Source organism: Xyrauchen texanus, chromosome 22 (assembly GCF_025860055.1).
Source record: "Xyrauchen texanus isolate HMW12.3.18 chromosome 22, RBS_HiC_50CHRs, whole genome shotgun sequence".
In the NCBI taxonomy this organism is placed as follows: Eukaryota; Metazoa; Chordata; class Actinopteri; order Cypriniformes; family Catostomidae; genus Xyrauchen; species Xyrauchen texanus.
In genome coordinates, this window is record NC_068297.1 from 27740040 (window position 1) to 27753821 (window position 13782).

General features: G+C 37.8%; 1 protein-coding gene across 1 annotated transcript; it reads left to right on the forward strand.

Moving 5' to 3' along the window:
- Positions 1-5281: 5281 nt before the first annotated feature.
- Positions 5282-6189, forward strand: LOC127662067 (homeobox protein Nkx-2.8-like). The gene is made up of 2 exons (XM_052153032.1): positions 5282-5420; positions 5657-6189. Exons 1-2 carry the CDS (start codon positions 5282-5284, stop codon positions 6187-6189), a joined length of 672 nt encoding a protein of 223 aa, XP_052008992.1.
- The last annotated feature ends 7593 nt before the right edge of the window (positions 6190-13782 follow it).

Genomic DNA, 13782 nt, shown 5'->3' on the forward strand with positions numbered 1-13782 from the left:
GGTGGGTTTATGCATTTCAGAGCCAGCTCACGACTCTGGAGGTACTGGTTATATTGGTGTTCACGATTATATCGGGTGCTAGGCCTGTAAGATAACAAATAATAATATGTGCTATTGAAAAGCATAAAAAGTGTAATGCATGGATGCAGAGTTAAATAGAAATGGCTGAGGGTTCATTTAAATTTCAAGAATATATATTAATTTCGAGAATTACTAGCAAAAATGTGGGGTAAAATGGGGCTAAAGTCTCTGTGGGGTAAAACACTAAATAGAAACAAAAACTACCACAGGACTTTCCTAAACACCTCTGGTGTCACTATTGTTACGTCCCTGGACGTTTTTAAGTATATTTTTATTTGTGATCATTTGTTTTATTCACTGTAAAAAAGAATCCTGTTGTTTTACAACAAAGAACCAAGAAACTCCCAAAAAGGCGAGGAGCCCCAATTGTTACATCCTTCCCAGTCCAGAGTTGAGGAGTAACAAAGAGGTTTGGGTTTCCCCAACTCCATCACAGCACTCAATGATCAGTGGAGTTTAAAATCCAAAACAAGTATCAAAGGCTTCAGGAGGGGCAAGGCGAAAACAACAAAAGTAAAATTACTAGTGGGAAGTCGGAACTGACTTATCTAACAAAGAAAATGCAAATAATCATAAATTTACTATATACTTTACTCACTAATTAAACACAAGACTAAACCAACTGGCACCCACCTCTCTACACCTTCCTATTTACAACATATACAAAGTCACAAATTGAGTTTAAATGAATGAGATCTCCCTCCAGAGTGATTGGCAATCATTATTGTAGACACCTGGATGTTGAACAACCTGCAAGGGAGAGAGAGAACTTTTCAGGGTGAGGCAACAAAAGAACAACATCACAAAAGAGGCAGAATCTTACTTGCAATAAGGCCAAAGCCATACATCCAAATGTTTAAACAAACAAATGATCACAAATAAAAATACACTTAAAATACATTCAGGGACGTAACACTATACACTGCCAAATTTTCCTGATCCATTAGAACTTTGTGTGTGGTGTCTATAGGTTGATTTTGAGGTTTTCTTTTCTCTTTTTTTTCCAAATGTTGCAAATTTAAGTAGCTACTGAAAATCCCTGAAATTATCACATTTCTTTTGAGACAAAATGCTTATTTATAATTTTCAGTTTTGTTTTATGTCATTAAATAATAATAAAAAAGTAATAACTTTCCAATAAGTGAACGAATAGCATTTGGGGTAAAGCCCCCATGTTGCAGGGGCTGAAGGCCCCTATTAAACACATTGTTTTTTAAAGTGGGGAGAATAGAATTGTTATTGTTCAAAGTTGGCTCACATTGACTCATCCAATCATAATAGAGATTTGTTTGTCTATAGAATAATTGAGAAGTAAAATAAATGCCAAATGTGTTTGAAATGACCAGGAAATGGTTGACTTTTTCTGAAGTAGTTATTTTTAGTAAGCATCATCTTAATTTGTTATTAAACTCAAAAAAAGCATCTTGGTGTCTCAAAATTATTTGCATTAGTTGACAAATTGTGCCCTATAACTATTGACGCAGTATCTACGCAATATCACTTTAAACCGAGGGACCCTTTTACCCCAAGCGAGGGACCCTTTTACCCCAAGTGAGGGGGTCTTTTACCCCAAGTGAGGGGCCATTTACCCCAAGTGAGGGAGCCTTGACCCGGTATCTACGAAATATCACTTTAAACTCCCTTTCTGCCTTTTACCCCAAGTGAGGGAGACTTTTACCCCAAGTAAAGGAGCCTTTTACCCCAACTGAGGGAGACTTTTACCCAAAGTGAGGTAGCCTTTCACCCCAAGTGAGGGAGACTTTTACCCAAAGTGAGGTAGCCTTTCACCCTAAGTGAGGGAGCCTTTTAACCCAAGTGAGGTAGCCTTTTACCCCAAGTGAGGGGGTCTTTTACCCCAAGTGAGGGGCCATTTACCCCAAGTGAGGGAGCCTTGACCCGGTATCTACGAAATATCACTTTAAACTCCCTTTCTGCCTTTTACCCCAAGTGAGGGAGACTTTTACCCCAAGTAAAGGAGCCTTTTACCCCAACTGAGGGAGACTTTTACCCAAAGTGAGGTAGCCTTTCACCCCAAGTGAGGGAGACTTTTACCCAAAGTGAGGTAGCCTTTCACCCTAAGTGAGGGAGCCTTTTAACCCAAGTGAGGTAGCCTTTTACCCCAAGTGAGGTAGCCTTTTACCCCAAGTGTGGGAGCCTTTTACCCCAAGTGTGGGAGCCTTTTAACCCAAGTGAGGTAGCCTTTTACCCCAAGTGAGGTAGCCTTTTACCCCAAGTGTGGGAGCCTTTTACCCCAAGTGTGGGAGACTTTTACCTCAAGTGAGGGAGCCTTTTACCCCAAGTGTGGGAGACTTTTACCTCAAGTGAGGTAGCCTTTCACCCCAAGTGAGGGAGCCTTTTACCCCAAGTGTGGGAGACTTTTACCTCAAGTGAGGGAGACTTTCACCCCAAGTGAGGGAGCCTTTTACCCCAAGTGAGGTAGCCTTTTACCCCAAGTGAGGTAGCCTTTCACCCCAAGTGTGGGAGCCTTTTACCCCAAGTGTGGGAGCCTTTTAACCAAAGTGAGGTAGCCTTTTACCCCAAGTGAGGTAGCCTTTTACCCCAAGTGTGCAAGCCTTTTACCCCAAGTGTGGGAGACTTTTACCCCAAGTGAGGGAGCCTTTTAACCCAAGTGAGGTAGCCTTTTACCCCAAGAGTGGGAGCCTTTTACCCCAAGTGAGGTAGCATTTTACCCCAAGTGAGGGAGCCTTTTACCACAAGTGTGGGAGACTTTCACCCCAAGCGAGAGAGCCTTTTACCCCATGTGTGGGGCAAAAGACTCCCTCACCACCTTTTTTTAACTGAATGTTAATCGAAACAACCTTCCATTATTATTTATTTTTACATAAAATATGTTGCTCCATCCATTTTCATTATAAATAAATAAAACAAATTTAGCTTCATACATATTGTGACCAGAAAAAAAGCCAAATTTCCTTAAGCCCCATTGTACCCTATATTCTTCACTTAAAACCTAACAAACTTCTGTTTGTGAAATGCTTGGCTTGAAAAGTGTGCTTTTCTTTCTTTAGTACAGATTATACTTGGTTTATATTTTACCAATATCTGGTTTATATATATCCTTGGTTTGTATAATTTGCTGTCCAGTACTTCATTTTTACGTTTTGCTTAAGCGTCCAAATATGAACTTATTGGAGTCACTGTATTGTGTTGCCTAAAAATATTGTTCAGGTATGACATGTTTTTAAAGGCGAGACTATTTCTAAACATAAAAAGAGGATGAAAAAAGAGGATTTTTAAATACAAACATAATACTCCAAAGTACATGTGCTGAGCTACTCTTTATTTCTGTAGATTATTCTCTGATATCCTTATCGTGTTGTCTTTCTCCGTGGGAATAGAAAGTCAAACAACAAGGGTAAATATTTGACACTGGAGAGCTCTTGGGGATTTGAGAGTGCACACTTTTCCTGAAGCATGCTTCTGTCTGTGGGTGTCTAATAGATTAAGGAGATACGAGAGGTCATTAGAAACTAAACTGTGTGCCTACACAGGGCTATATTTATTATAAGAGCGTGTGCCAGCTTACATTCAAAGAGCTTGGCAAACATGTTCCCTTTCTTTATACAGGTTATCAGCGATATGTCGATACGTGCTACTTGGTTTCAATTATTCAATGTAATCAGACATCATCCTATAAAAGCTATTTAAATAAATTAGTAATTCCGAATGACTACTTTGGCATATGGGATATTTGGGATATATCCCAAATCATTAAAGAGTTTGCAGTCTAGAGTTGTTATAATTAATTTGATGATTTATAGTATTTTTTTTATGTTTAATGTTTTCTTAAAGTAGTCTAGAGTATTATTATACGCAAACCAAATAAAAACTAATAATTCAGTATAGACCAGGCAGCGGTAGACGTGCAGCAGATAGTTGCCCGGATCCCGTTCGACCCTATTCAAAACCATGACAACAAGAAACAAGCACGGATTTATTCAAGAGAGTTAAAGGACATTGTGCAGGGGCGTCAATCAAGCATTATTTCAGGACTGAACAAATGCTAAATCTTGACTGGAACAAATGCTTCCAACGGGTCTCGGACGCGGGGCTACATTTCCCTCTTTTGTTCTCGGTCTCTGGTTGGCATGTATTTGTGTTCCCTTTTTCGCCCGACCACCCAGGACGACTAGACGAGAACGGATGCGCACTCTCTTTGGGAGGGACGGTCTATGCAGTCATCCAGAGCGCGCTCCAAGACGGGACAGTTCCAGGCATCCTCTGAACCCAATGGGAAGAACCCACTTTTCTGGTTGGAGAGGTTGAGGGCGCGAGTAATGGACAACCCATATAGAAATAAAAACTGGACCTCTGTCCAATTAAAGTTCAATTTTTAACCAGTTATTTTGGATTTTGAGGTATTTACTATAAACCTACCTGATGCAGTAGACTACTATTAAAGAGCATAAAGCGGTATAAGGTCGAATGCATGTATAAATGGACACACGTGGGGTTTAGTGTAAATAGGATTTCTAGCAGCAACAATAAACAGTCTAATAGCCTACTTTTATTTCTGTAATGCTCATCCTTTGCCTTTACTGTCGCATTGGGCATATCGGCACTTTAGAGCATGTAGACAACTTTTAAGGTAATCTAGATAGCTTTTATGAATTATTATGAAATACACCTAACCCCATGATGACATAGTGCACATTCAGCATGTGTTTATGTCCAAGACAGGCAATAGACGAAAATACGCCAATAAACGAATTAGGAAAACCAACTCTGCGACGCTAATGGATCACTTTGTATGCAAATAACCGACATGTCATTTGAGCGGGGGGAAGAATTGGGGGGCTCTTGTTGTCACTTGCCACCCAAGAAGTGATTCAGTCTCAACAATTACCATTATCTGTCTCCCACTTTTCAAGAATTCGGACGAATCAGTAATGATGAAGAGTGTTACCCTCCGTCATTGTAAAAGTAACGGGCTATTCTTTGCCGTGTTCACACCTACCATTACAGGGATTTAAGTACTCGAGTCATTGAGGTACTTAGGACCCATAAGGAGGAGAGGCCTCAAAGCAACGACCAAGTGCTGTTTATATAAACACTGCGACATCAGTGTACACATTGTCACTTGGAGTCGCGTCTGATGTGAAAACGCACACATCACTTCAACACAACCGAGGATATCTCTTCAAGACGGAGAATCGTTCCTGGAATTAAAAGCAATCAAATGGCTATTTCTAACAAGTTCCGTTTCACCGTGAGAAGTATTTTGGATTTGCCCGAAAATGACACCGATAGTGTCTCGCGCCATTCTCCAGCCGACTCATTCTCCGTCTGGACTGAACAAGACAGAAGTCACTGCATATGTAAGTTGTCCAACATTTCTACTCCAATTAGGACTAATGTTAATAAAGGAGTATCTGTCAGGTCATACAGCCTATTAAAAATGTCCATGCTGTTACTCGTTTCCTCACATAAAAATGCACCAATGTTAATCTAACCATCAAGTTGGACAGATTTTCAATGGGTGAATGCAAAGGCCAAACATGTAGGGTGGAAAGATTTGAAGCTAATTATCTTCATCATCTTCATGTTTCTTTAGCGTCAGATGAGAGCAACCTTGAGGCTTTACCAGACTCCACCGGGCCGGATGTGCTCGCCATGGATACAGAACATGAAAAGAGGAAGAAGCGTCGCGTTTTATTCTCCAAGGCTCAGACCTTTGAGCTGGAAAGGCGCTTCCGTCAGCAGCGTTACCTGTCCGCTCCAGAGCGAGAGCAGCTTGCGCACCTGCTGCGCCTCACGCCAACGCAGGTGAAGATCTGGTTTCAAAACCACAGATACAAAATGAAGAGAGCGCGGATAGAGTGCTATCAGGACCTCAACCAGCCTCCAGTGTTGCGCAGAGTTGTGGTGCCGATTCTAGTCCGGGATGGCAAACCGTATCAGAGCTGTAGGCCTACTATCGACACAGATAAAGGAAGCTGCGTCGTTCCACCAACATTACCATCCTCGTCTTTCGGAGTGCAAGGTTTCCAGTCTTTACAGCAACAGAAGCCCTTTGCGCTTTTCCCCGCATACCAGCAGCACTTTACCAACACAACTGCTTCCCGTCACCACTTTTGTGTTTGGTGAGATTTTCAAAGGAGGACTCAGAGGACCACACGAACTATTTCATGGACTTACCTCACAGGACGGCGCATATTCATCTTGAATTGAAGTTGTTTTATAGGTCTTTTAGAGTAAACTTTCAGCGTTGATCATAAATGCTGTTTGCACAAATTATATTGTCTAGTTTTAAGGTTTCGATGAGAGGCGCTTTGCGAGATGTTTGTGAATTACTACTGTTGTTTAGATTTGTGTATGTTTGTATTGTTCTGAAACAAAAGTTTATATATCAGTGAGATTTTTTTAAATATGTTTTATACAGATAAATACAGTGTCATCATGTTGATAAAATGGCATCACCTTAGAACCACGAAAGATTTCGTTCTTTATTTTATGTATTGTTACCACCAAAAAAGAGCTAAGAATAAATTTGTAACTTTTAGCAATTTATTGTTCTGTTTAATTGTTCATACAAGAAATACAGATACACAATTTTTTTTAATATAATTATGTGAAATACACTCATAAATATATATATATATATATATATATATATATATATATATATATATATATATATATATATATATATATATATATTGTAAGTGTATTATACATGATTTTATCCAACAACAAAAAAATATAATAATATATATAAACGGGCAAATATATATATATATATATATATATATATATATATATATATATATATATATATATATATATATATATATATATATATTTGCCCGTTTATATATATATATATATTTTTTATTTATTATTATTATTATTTATAATTTTTTTGCCCGTTTTTAAGATTTACGCATTTAAAACAAAATTCCATTAAATTAAATACCTAATGTTTATCAAAATAAAATAAATAAAACCCATTAATTCATGTTGTATTAATTTAATTTGGTTAAAGATTACGTAATTTAATTAGATGGCATTTTGTTATGACATTGAAACGCGTAAATAATAAAAATTAAAAAAAATATATATATATATATATATATATATATATTATTGAGTGTAGTACACATGGTTACCCATTACATTGATGAATTAAGCTTTAAATCATTTTATAGTAAATATGTACACTATTTAATTCCTCCTGTGGCCTTAAGAAATCGTTTTTATGATTTGCTGAGTATAAGTCTTTCACCTTTCTGTTAATCCGTGCGATTGGTTTGTGTATAAAAGATCTCACATTGCACTGAAAGCAGGATGAGAATTAGCGCACAGCAAGATATGAGTGGCTTTTGTAATGTTAAGACGTTCACTTTCACCCAACGGAGAAGGCCAAATAACCAGCTTAACGAAAGTATCCTCATTTAAGACTCAACGGGTAAACATTAAGGATGCTGAATCTCTCCTGTGTGAATCTGAAACTCGCACATTCTCCCTTTTATCGTTTCGTTACCGTGTAACAAGCATTTATTCTTAAAAAATATTACATTTTCAAAAAGTTATGTTTAATAAGCTTGTAGAGTTGTCGTTAATGCATAAGTAAATAAAGAAAAAAGTTATACTCTTAATATTTCAACCCAACACATAAACCCAAAAATCAACCCAACAGACATCTTCCTGATGAACAACAGCGTCTAGGCTTTTGTTATGACTTGAGAAAGTTAAGTCAGCTCCTCTCAAAGCCTTATCCATGTCTTCTTTTAAAAGAGAGTGATCATTGCTGCTGTATGGATGTGAGAGGTGTGTTTCTCATGCTTTCTCGACACCGAGCTTATCCCAATTAATTCTGCGACCAAGTTAGTATCATCTTTGTCACCTGGTCTTTTGTCCCCTCTCTCAGGCCACCTTGTACTACATATGGAGGGGACTGACCGAAGCGCTGTCTTTGCTGCATCTTCCCTTAAACACTTTTTGTGTCGTCTTCTGAAAGGAGCATTGTTTGGCTCCCAAAGGGACCTAGACAAAATCCGCAGCTCGTGATGTTTAATCAGTCCCGGGTGACAAATTTATGGGCTTTAACAGGACAATGGAGTTTTAAAGTCATTGGGTTTGGGGAGAGTGACAAAGACAGTCTTTTAGAGGTGTCCACTGGTAATGGCGAGACTTGGCCAAAACAACCTAAGTGTTAGCTGCTAAAACGTAACAAACATACGTATTTAGTGTTTCATGTGAAACATGTTTTACGTTTTAGCTAGACTGGATTATTGTTGGCATTGTTGTTATACTTACATTTAATTAAAATAAAAACGTAATAAAAAATTGTTTTTACTTTCGGGGCCCCGGCAAGGTCAGTATTTCTGCATTATTGTCATGAAAAGAAAAACTCCAGGACATATTGGTCAAAGTTTCAGCACTGACGTTTTGCTTAATACCAGGCGTTACTCCATTGTAAAATAAGGAGAAATGATAGCACTTAACATTTCCCAAAAGCATGGGTTTTGGGAAATGGGAAAGTTTTTACCTTTATATAAGGTAAAAACCTTTGTAAATTAGTGAGAGCTTTGAATCACTCGCAAATCCATTAAGTGCAACTAAACGTATACACCTTTCTCGCATTTTTCTAAATTTATCAGAGAAAAAAAGCACTTTAACAATTTAATTAATACATTTAGATCATTGGAAAACCATTGTACAGTATTTCAGAGGATAAAAAGTATTAAAACAATGCATTGAAATTAGTAGACAGTCTCCAGTCTGCGCATGCCACGTGGTAGGTCTAAAATTCCAGCCCAGTCATTCGTACATATTTTACGAGTTGGCTATTTCGTATGATTTCGTACAAGTTCGTTCAAATAAATTTGTATGATTTAATCACGTGCAAATGCCCAGATGTCTAATGTGGAAGTAAGTGTGAGTTTCACACACCAGGCATTAAGGACATGCTTATTAGTATAAAGCCCTTACCCAAAGCCCTTATCTAAACCTAACAGATCAGTAGAGTGTGCAAACATGATAGGAAGCTGTTGTGTGTGACAGAAGCAAGTAATTGTCTGGTATTGGATGGAAACGATGTCCAGCGATGTCATTGGTTCTAGAGAAAGTTGTACAAAATCATAGGAGTGCAGTCGTACATTATCATACAAATTAGCCAAATTTAGAAAAGTAATATGAATTCTTATGATTTTGCCATGAGTGTGTGTAGAGATTTGCATGACACAGATACAGTATTACACTTTATTGGCCATCTTTGATAAGCATAATTCTAATGGTAATATAAATTATTATATCATATTTTTTTAAGAAGACATATGTGAGTAATGTGGTCCAGCAGTTTGAAAGATAAATAAATAGGCATATATATTATTAACAGGCCTGTATTATAAATGAATGTTCAGGGCTCAATACAAGTTAAGCTCATTCGACAGGATATGTGGCATAATGTTGATTACCACAACAATGACTTTTGACTCATCCCTTCTTTTCTTTAAAAAAACCCCCCCAAACCTCACTTCTAAAGGTTACTTTTGAAAGTATTTCAGCATTCAAAAATTGGCCCCCATTCACTTCCATTGTAAGTGCATCACTGTAACCCAGATTTTTCCTCTTTTTGTTTAAAGATAAGTGAGGATGAGTCAAAAGCATTTTGTGGTAATCAACATTATGCCACAAATGCTGTTGATTGAGCTAAACTTGTTTTGAACCCAGAACATTCATTTAACAAAGGAGATTACATTTAGAGTGTGATTCCTTCTCTCTCCCTCTATTCCTCCTCCTCTTCTTCCTTCCTCTTATGGCTGGTTCAGACGGGCTCAGATTGGCCAAAGCTTCAGCACCACTGCCCGGACAGCTCCCGGTACTAAGCGCTTAAAGGAATATTCTGGGTTCAAAACCAGTTAAGCTCAATCAACAGCATTTGTGTCATAATGTTGATTACCACAAAAATCAATTTCAACTTGTCCCTCCTTTTCTTTAAAAAAGCAAAAATTGAGGTTGCAGTGAGGCACTTAAAATAGAAGTGAATGGGGTCAATTTTTGGGGAGTTAAAAGGCAGAAATGTGAAGCTCATAATTTTATAAAAGCACTTACATTATTACATTTCTTCTGTTAAAACTGATTTGTTGTTTGAGCTGTAAATTTGCTTAAATAGTAATTTTTGCAGTCCTTTTAGGGTTTTAGGGTTTGTTGACATTACATTATTATGGAAACAAAGTTCTAAAATTGTCCATAACTTTACAAAGAGAAGGTTATTGTAAAGGGATTACAGGGAAAGGAGGAGGCAAGAACCGGCTTGACAAAATAAATCATAGTTTAATGAAGAACTAAACAAATAGACAAACACACAACGGTGTCGGACAGCTGCCCATAAATCTCTCTCTGTCGCACTGCAGCTTCTAGTCGGCCTTTATCCCTCTCTGAGGCTTGATTAGCCCGATTAGTGGCCAGGTGTGCGGAATCACGACCCGGCCCCACCCTCCGCCCTGCCACAGTTAGTAAACTCATGTTTACATGCATATTGTTTATAGTTGTGGCTGAAGTTTTGAAAAACTGTGTCATTCTCTTCCATTGTATGTGCATCAATGGAACCCAGATTTTTCTTCTTCTTTTTTTTTTAAATAAAAGGAGGGGCAAGTCAAAATATATATTTTTTTGGTAATCAATATTATGGCACAAATGTTTGATTGAGTTTAATTTGCATTGAACCCAGAATATTATTTTAAGTAGTGTGTTCCATTCAGAAGTGATTATCCCTAAGCTCTGTTCCCTTCAAAGACTTTACCATCCACTCTGAAAGCTCTGGATGTCTAAAAGGTATGGGCCTTAAAAATAAGGGTCAGTCAGAACTCACATTTGTAGGTAATTTTTTTGGAAATTCTGTTTGAAGCAGTCTTACAGACATCGAAGGGTGATTTTATTGCTTTTGGATCTCAGAGAAGTTCTGCTTTATAACAAGCTATATACGGGCTGGTTGGGAAACAGGCGTTAGCCTAGGCTAATCCATCATAAAATAATGAGCGATGTAAATACTGTAAAGGAATAGTTCACCCAAAAATTACAATTATCTCATCATTTACTCATATTCATGCCATTTCTGATGTGTATGACTTTCTTTCTTCTGTTGAACACAAACAAAGATTTTTGGAATAATATCTCAGCTCTGTATGTACAATGCAGGCTAATGGTGGACAGAACTTTGGAGCTTCAAAAAGCACATAAAGGCAGCATAAATTAATCCATACAACTCTAGTTGTTAAATCCATATCTTCAAAAGCTATATGACAGGTGTGGGTGAGAAACAGATCAATATTCAAGTCATTTTTTTGCTATAAATCTACTTTCACGCAGCCCTAGGCACATTCTTCTTTTTCAGTTTTTTGCCAATTCACATTCTTCTTGCATATTGCCACTTTTATTTATTTATTCTTTTCCTTTGCTTTGTACCTCCCTTTTTGTTTGTTTCTCCTCCCTGCCCAATAGGTGGCGATATGCACAATGAATGAGAATTGCTTTAAAAAAAAAAACCTACGAAGAATTCTTGTGAATGTGCAAATGTGACAGTAGATTTATAGTATAAAAAAAAATAAAACGATGACATCAATATTGTTATGTTTCTCACCCACACCTATCATATCACTTCAGAAGATATGGATTAAAACACTGGAGTTGAATGGATTACTTTTGTCCTACACTTAAAGGCTTTTTGGACCTTCAATGATTGTTTGACATAGCTGGGCCTCGGTTCCCCAATAACGATTGATCTTAGCAGCTAAAAGCGTTTTCTGCATTCGTTATTTTTTTATGTGCGTTTCCAAAACTCTACTGAAGAGGAGATGCTTGAAGTGCTATTGAGGAAGTCGCTGTCCGTGTGTGTGGTGCTGAAATGTGACCATATAGTTCTGTTCGTCATTGTAACTTTATTAAATTTTTGCGTAACTTTATAAACATTAGTAATTTACCTCGCTTGAAATGTTTAAAGATATTTTCTTAAATATTCAACCTGATTAATTAAATAAATACAGAAATGAATGTGTTGAACGATCTATTTATTTTACACAATCACTGCTTCATTCATCAGGTGTGCATTTGTAAAAATTCCTTTTCATAAATTCCTCTGTGGTCCGAAATGAAATGATCCAGGATCAATGAGGACAGCGGAGGCCCTTTGTATGGTCCTGCTCATCACAAGCATTATGTGAATATAACGAGGTTCACCGTGATTGCGAGGCGCAAAATAAGGAAAAGTGTGGAAGCTGAGTTTTTAGGATATTTACCAATCTATGGGAGGACTGCTCCTTACTCACAAAAGTGATAATTGTTAAAGCGATGCTACAAAACATGTCTGGTGCTACACAACATGTGGTGTATGAGGGTGAGAGGAGAGTACCCTTGGGAGGAGAGGAGAAGGATGAGCCGATATTCAGACTATTTTTATGCACGGCAGCAAGTCATTGACTCTTGCTGATTTTATATTATATAGTTCTCGGCAGGTGCCGCTGCCTCCTGCCAAGTACACCCCCCCCCACCCCCCACCCCAAAGATGCCACCCTGGGCGACTGCCCATGTCAACCTTGCCTAAATCCGCCACTGCTGACTAGTAGGCTCTTACTTAAATGACAATGTCTTTGGGAAACAGGCTGCAAAACTAAGATGACTCGTAAGATGGATCTACTTAGGTGTACAATGATTTTGGGAAACGAGCTATTCTTCTAATAATCCTCTTTTATGTTTTGCAGGAAAAAGAAAGTCATACACATCTGGGATGGCTGGAGGGCGAGTAAATGATGAGAGAATTTTCATTTTGGGGTGAACTATCAGGATCGTAAAAGCTTAAATAGCAAAGGGAAACCCAGGCTATTTATTTATGTATTTATTTATTAATTTTAATTCTCGAAAATGATGCACAATCGCTTTCTCCCCATAAACTATGAAAGTTCCATGCAAGATCCGTTAAAGCTGCGTTTAACAAATAGATACGTGCTACATAAAAAATGTAAATAGCTTTTTGTTGATTTTTGACTACTTTTCTACATTTGCCCAAGCTGTTAGCTGTTCTGCCACTTTGCCACATTGAGGTTAACAGCTGAGCTTTCTGAGGTGGTCTTGATCTAGTGCTCAGAAGGAAACATGCCCTTCACTCCAATGTTGTTCACGCCTATGAGAGTTCCCTGCACAACTGCATGCTTTCAGCTGCCCGCTAGATGTCATAAGAGCACCGTGAAGTCTAAGGTTTGCTAACTCTATATCTATCTCACACGTTTCATCAAATAAGCCTGTATAAGATCAATAAATAAATGAGTGAATCAGCAAGCCTTCATAAAAAAACATTGGACATACAATTCAGTATTCAAAAATCTGTCAAATGAACAGGTGTGCTGTATAATGCAGAAGTCCACAACCATATTATCATCAGGGCCTGCTCAAGACTCTGTATAAGGCTTATAGGCTACAATTAGCTACTCAGAAAGCGTTGGAAATGTTTTTTTAGAGTGGTCGAAAAAATTATATTATGAACAAGAGTAGAAAACGTTTACTAATTGCCGTTAATTGGCTATGAGAGCCGTGCTGTTGAGATAATTAAGAGAGCCTTTTGTAAACTGGATCAAGTAGCCCGAACACCTTGAAGGCAACATTGCACGCCTAATAGTTATGACTCTAATTGTTATAATTGCATGCGCGATTATCATCACTGGTGCACAAACTACACACATCAGA

What these genes read in the sequence shown, in the direction of transcription:
- LOC127662067 (XM_052153032.1), top strand. Translation starts at nt 5,282, where the DNA reads ATGGCTATTTCTAACAAGTTCCGTTTCACCGTGAGAAGTATTTTGGAT. An exon ending in AGACAGAAGTCACTGCATAT is followed by an intron (nt 5,421 to 5,656) that starts GTAAGTTGTCCA and finishes ATGTTTCTTTAG; the next exon opens with CGTCAGATGAGAGCAACCTT.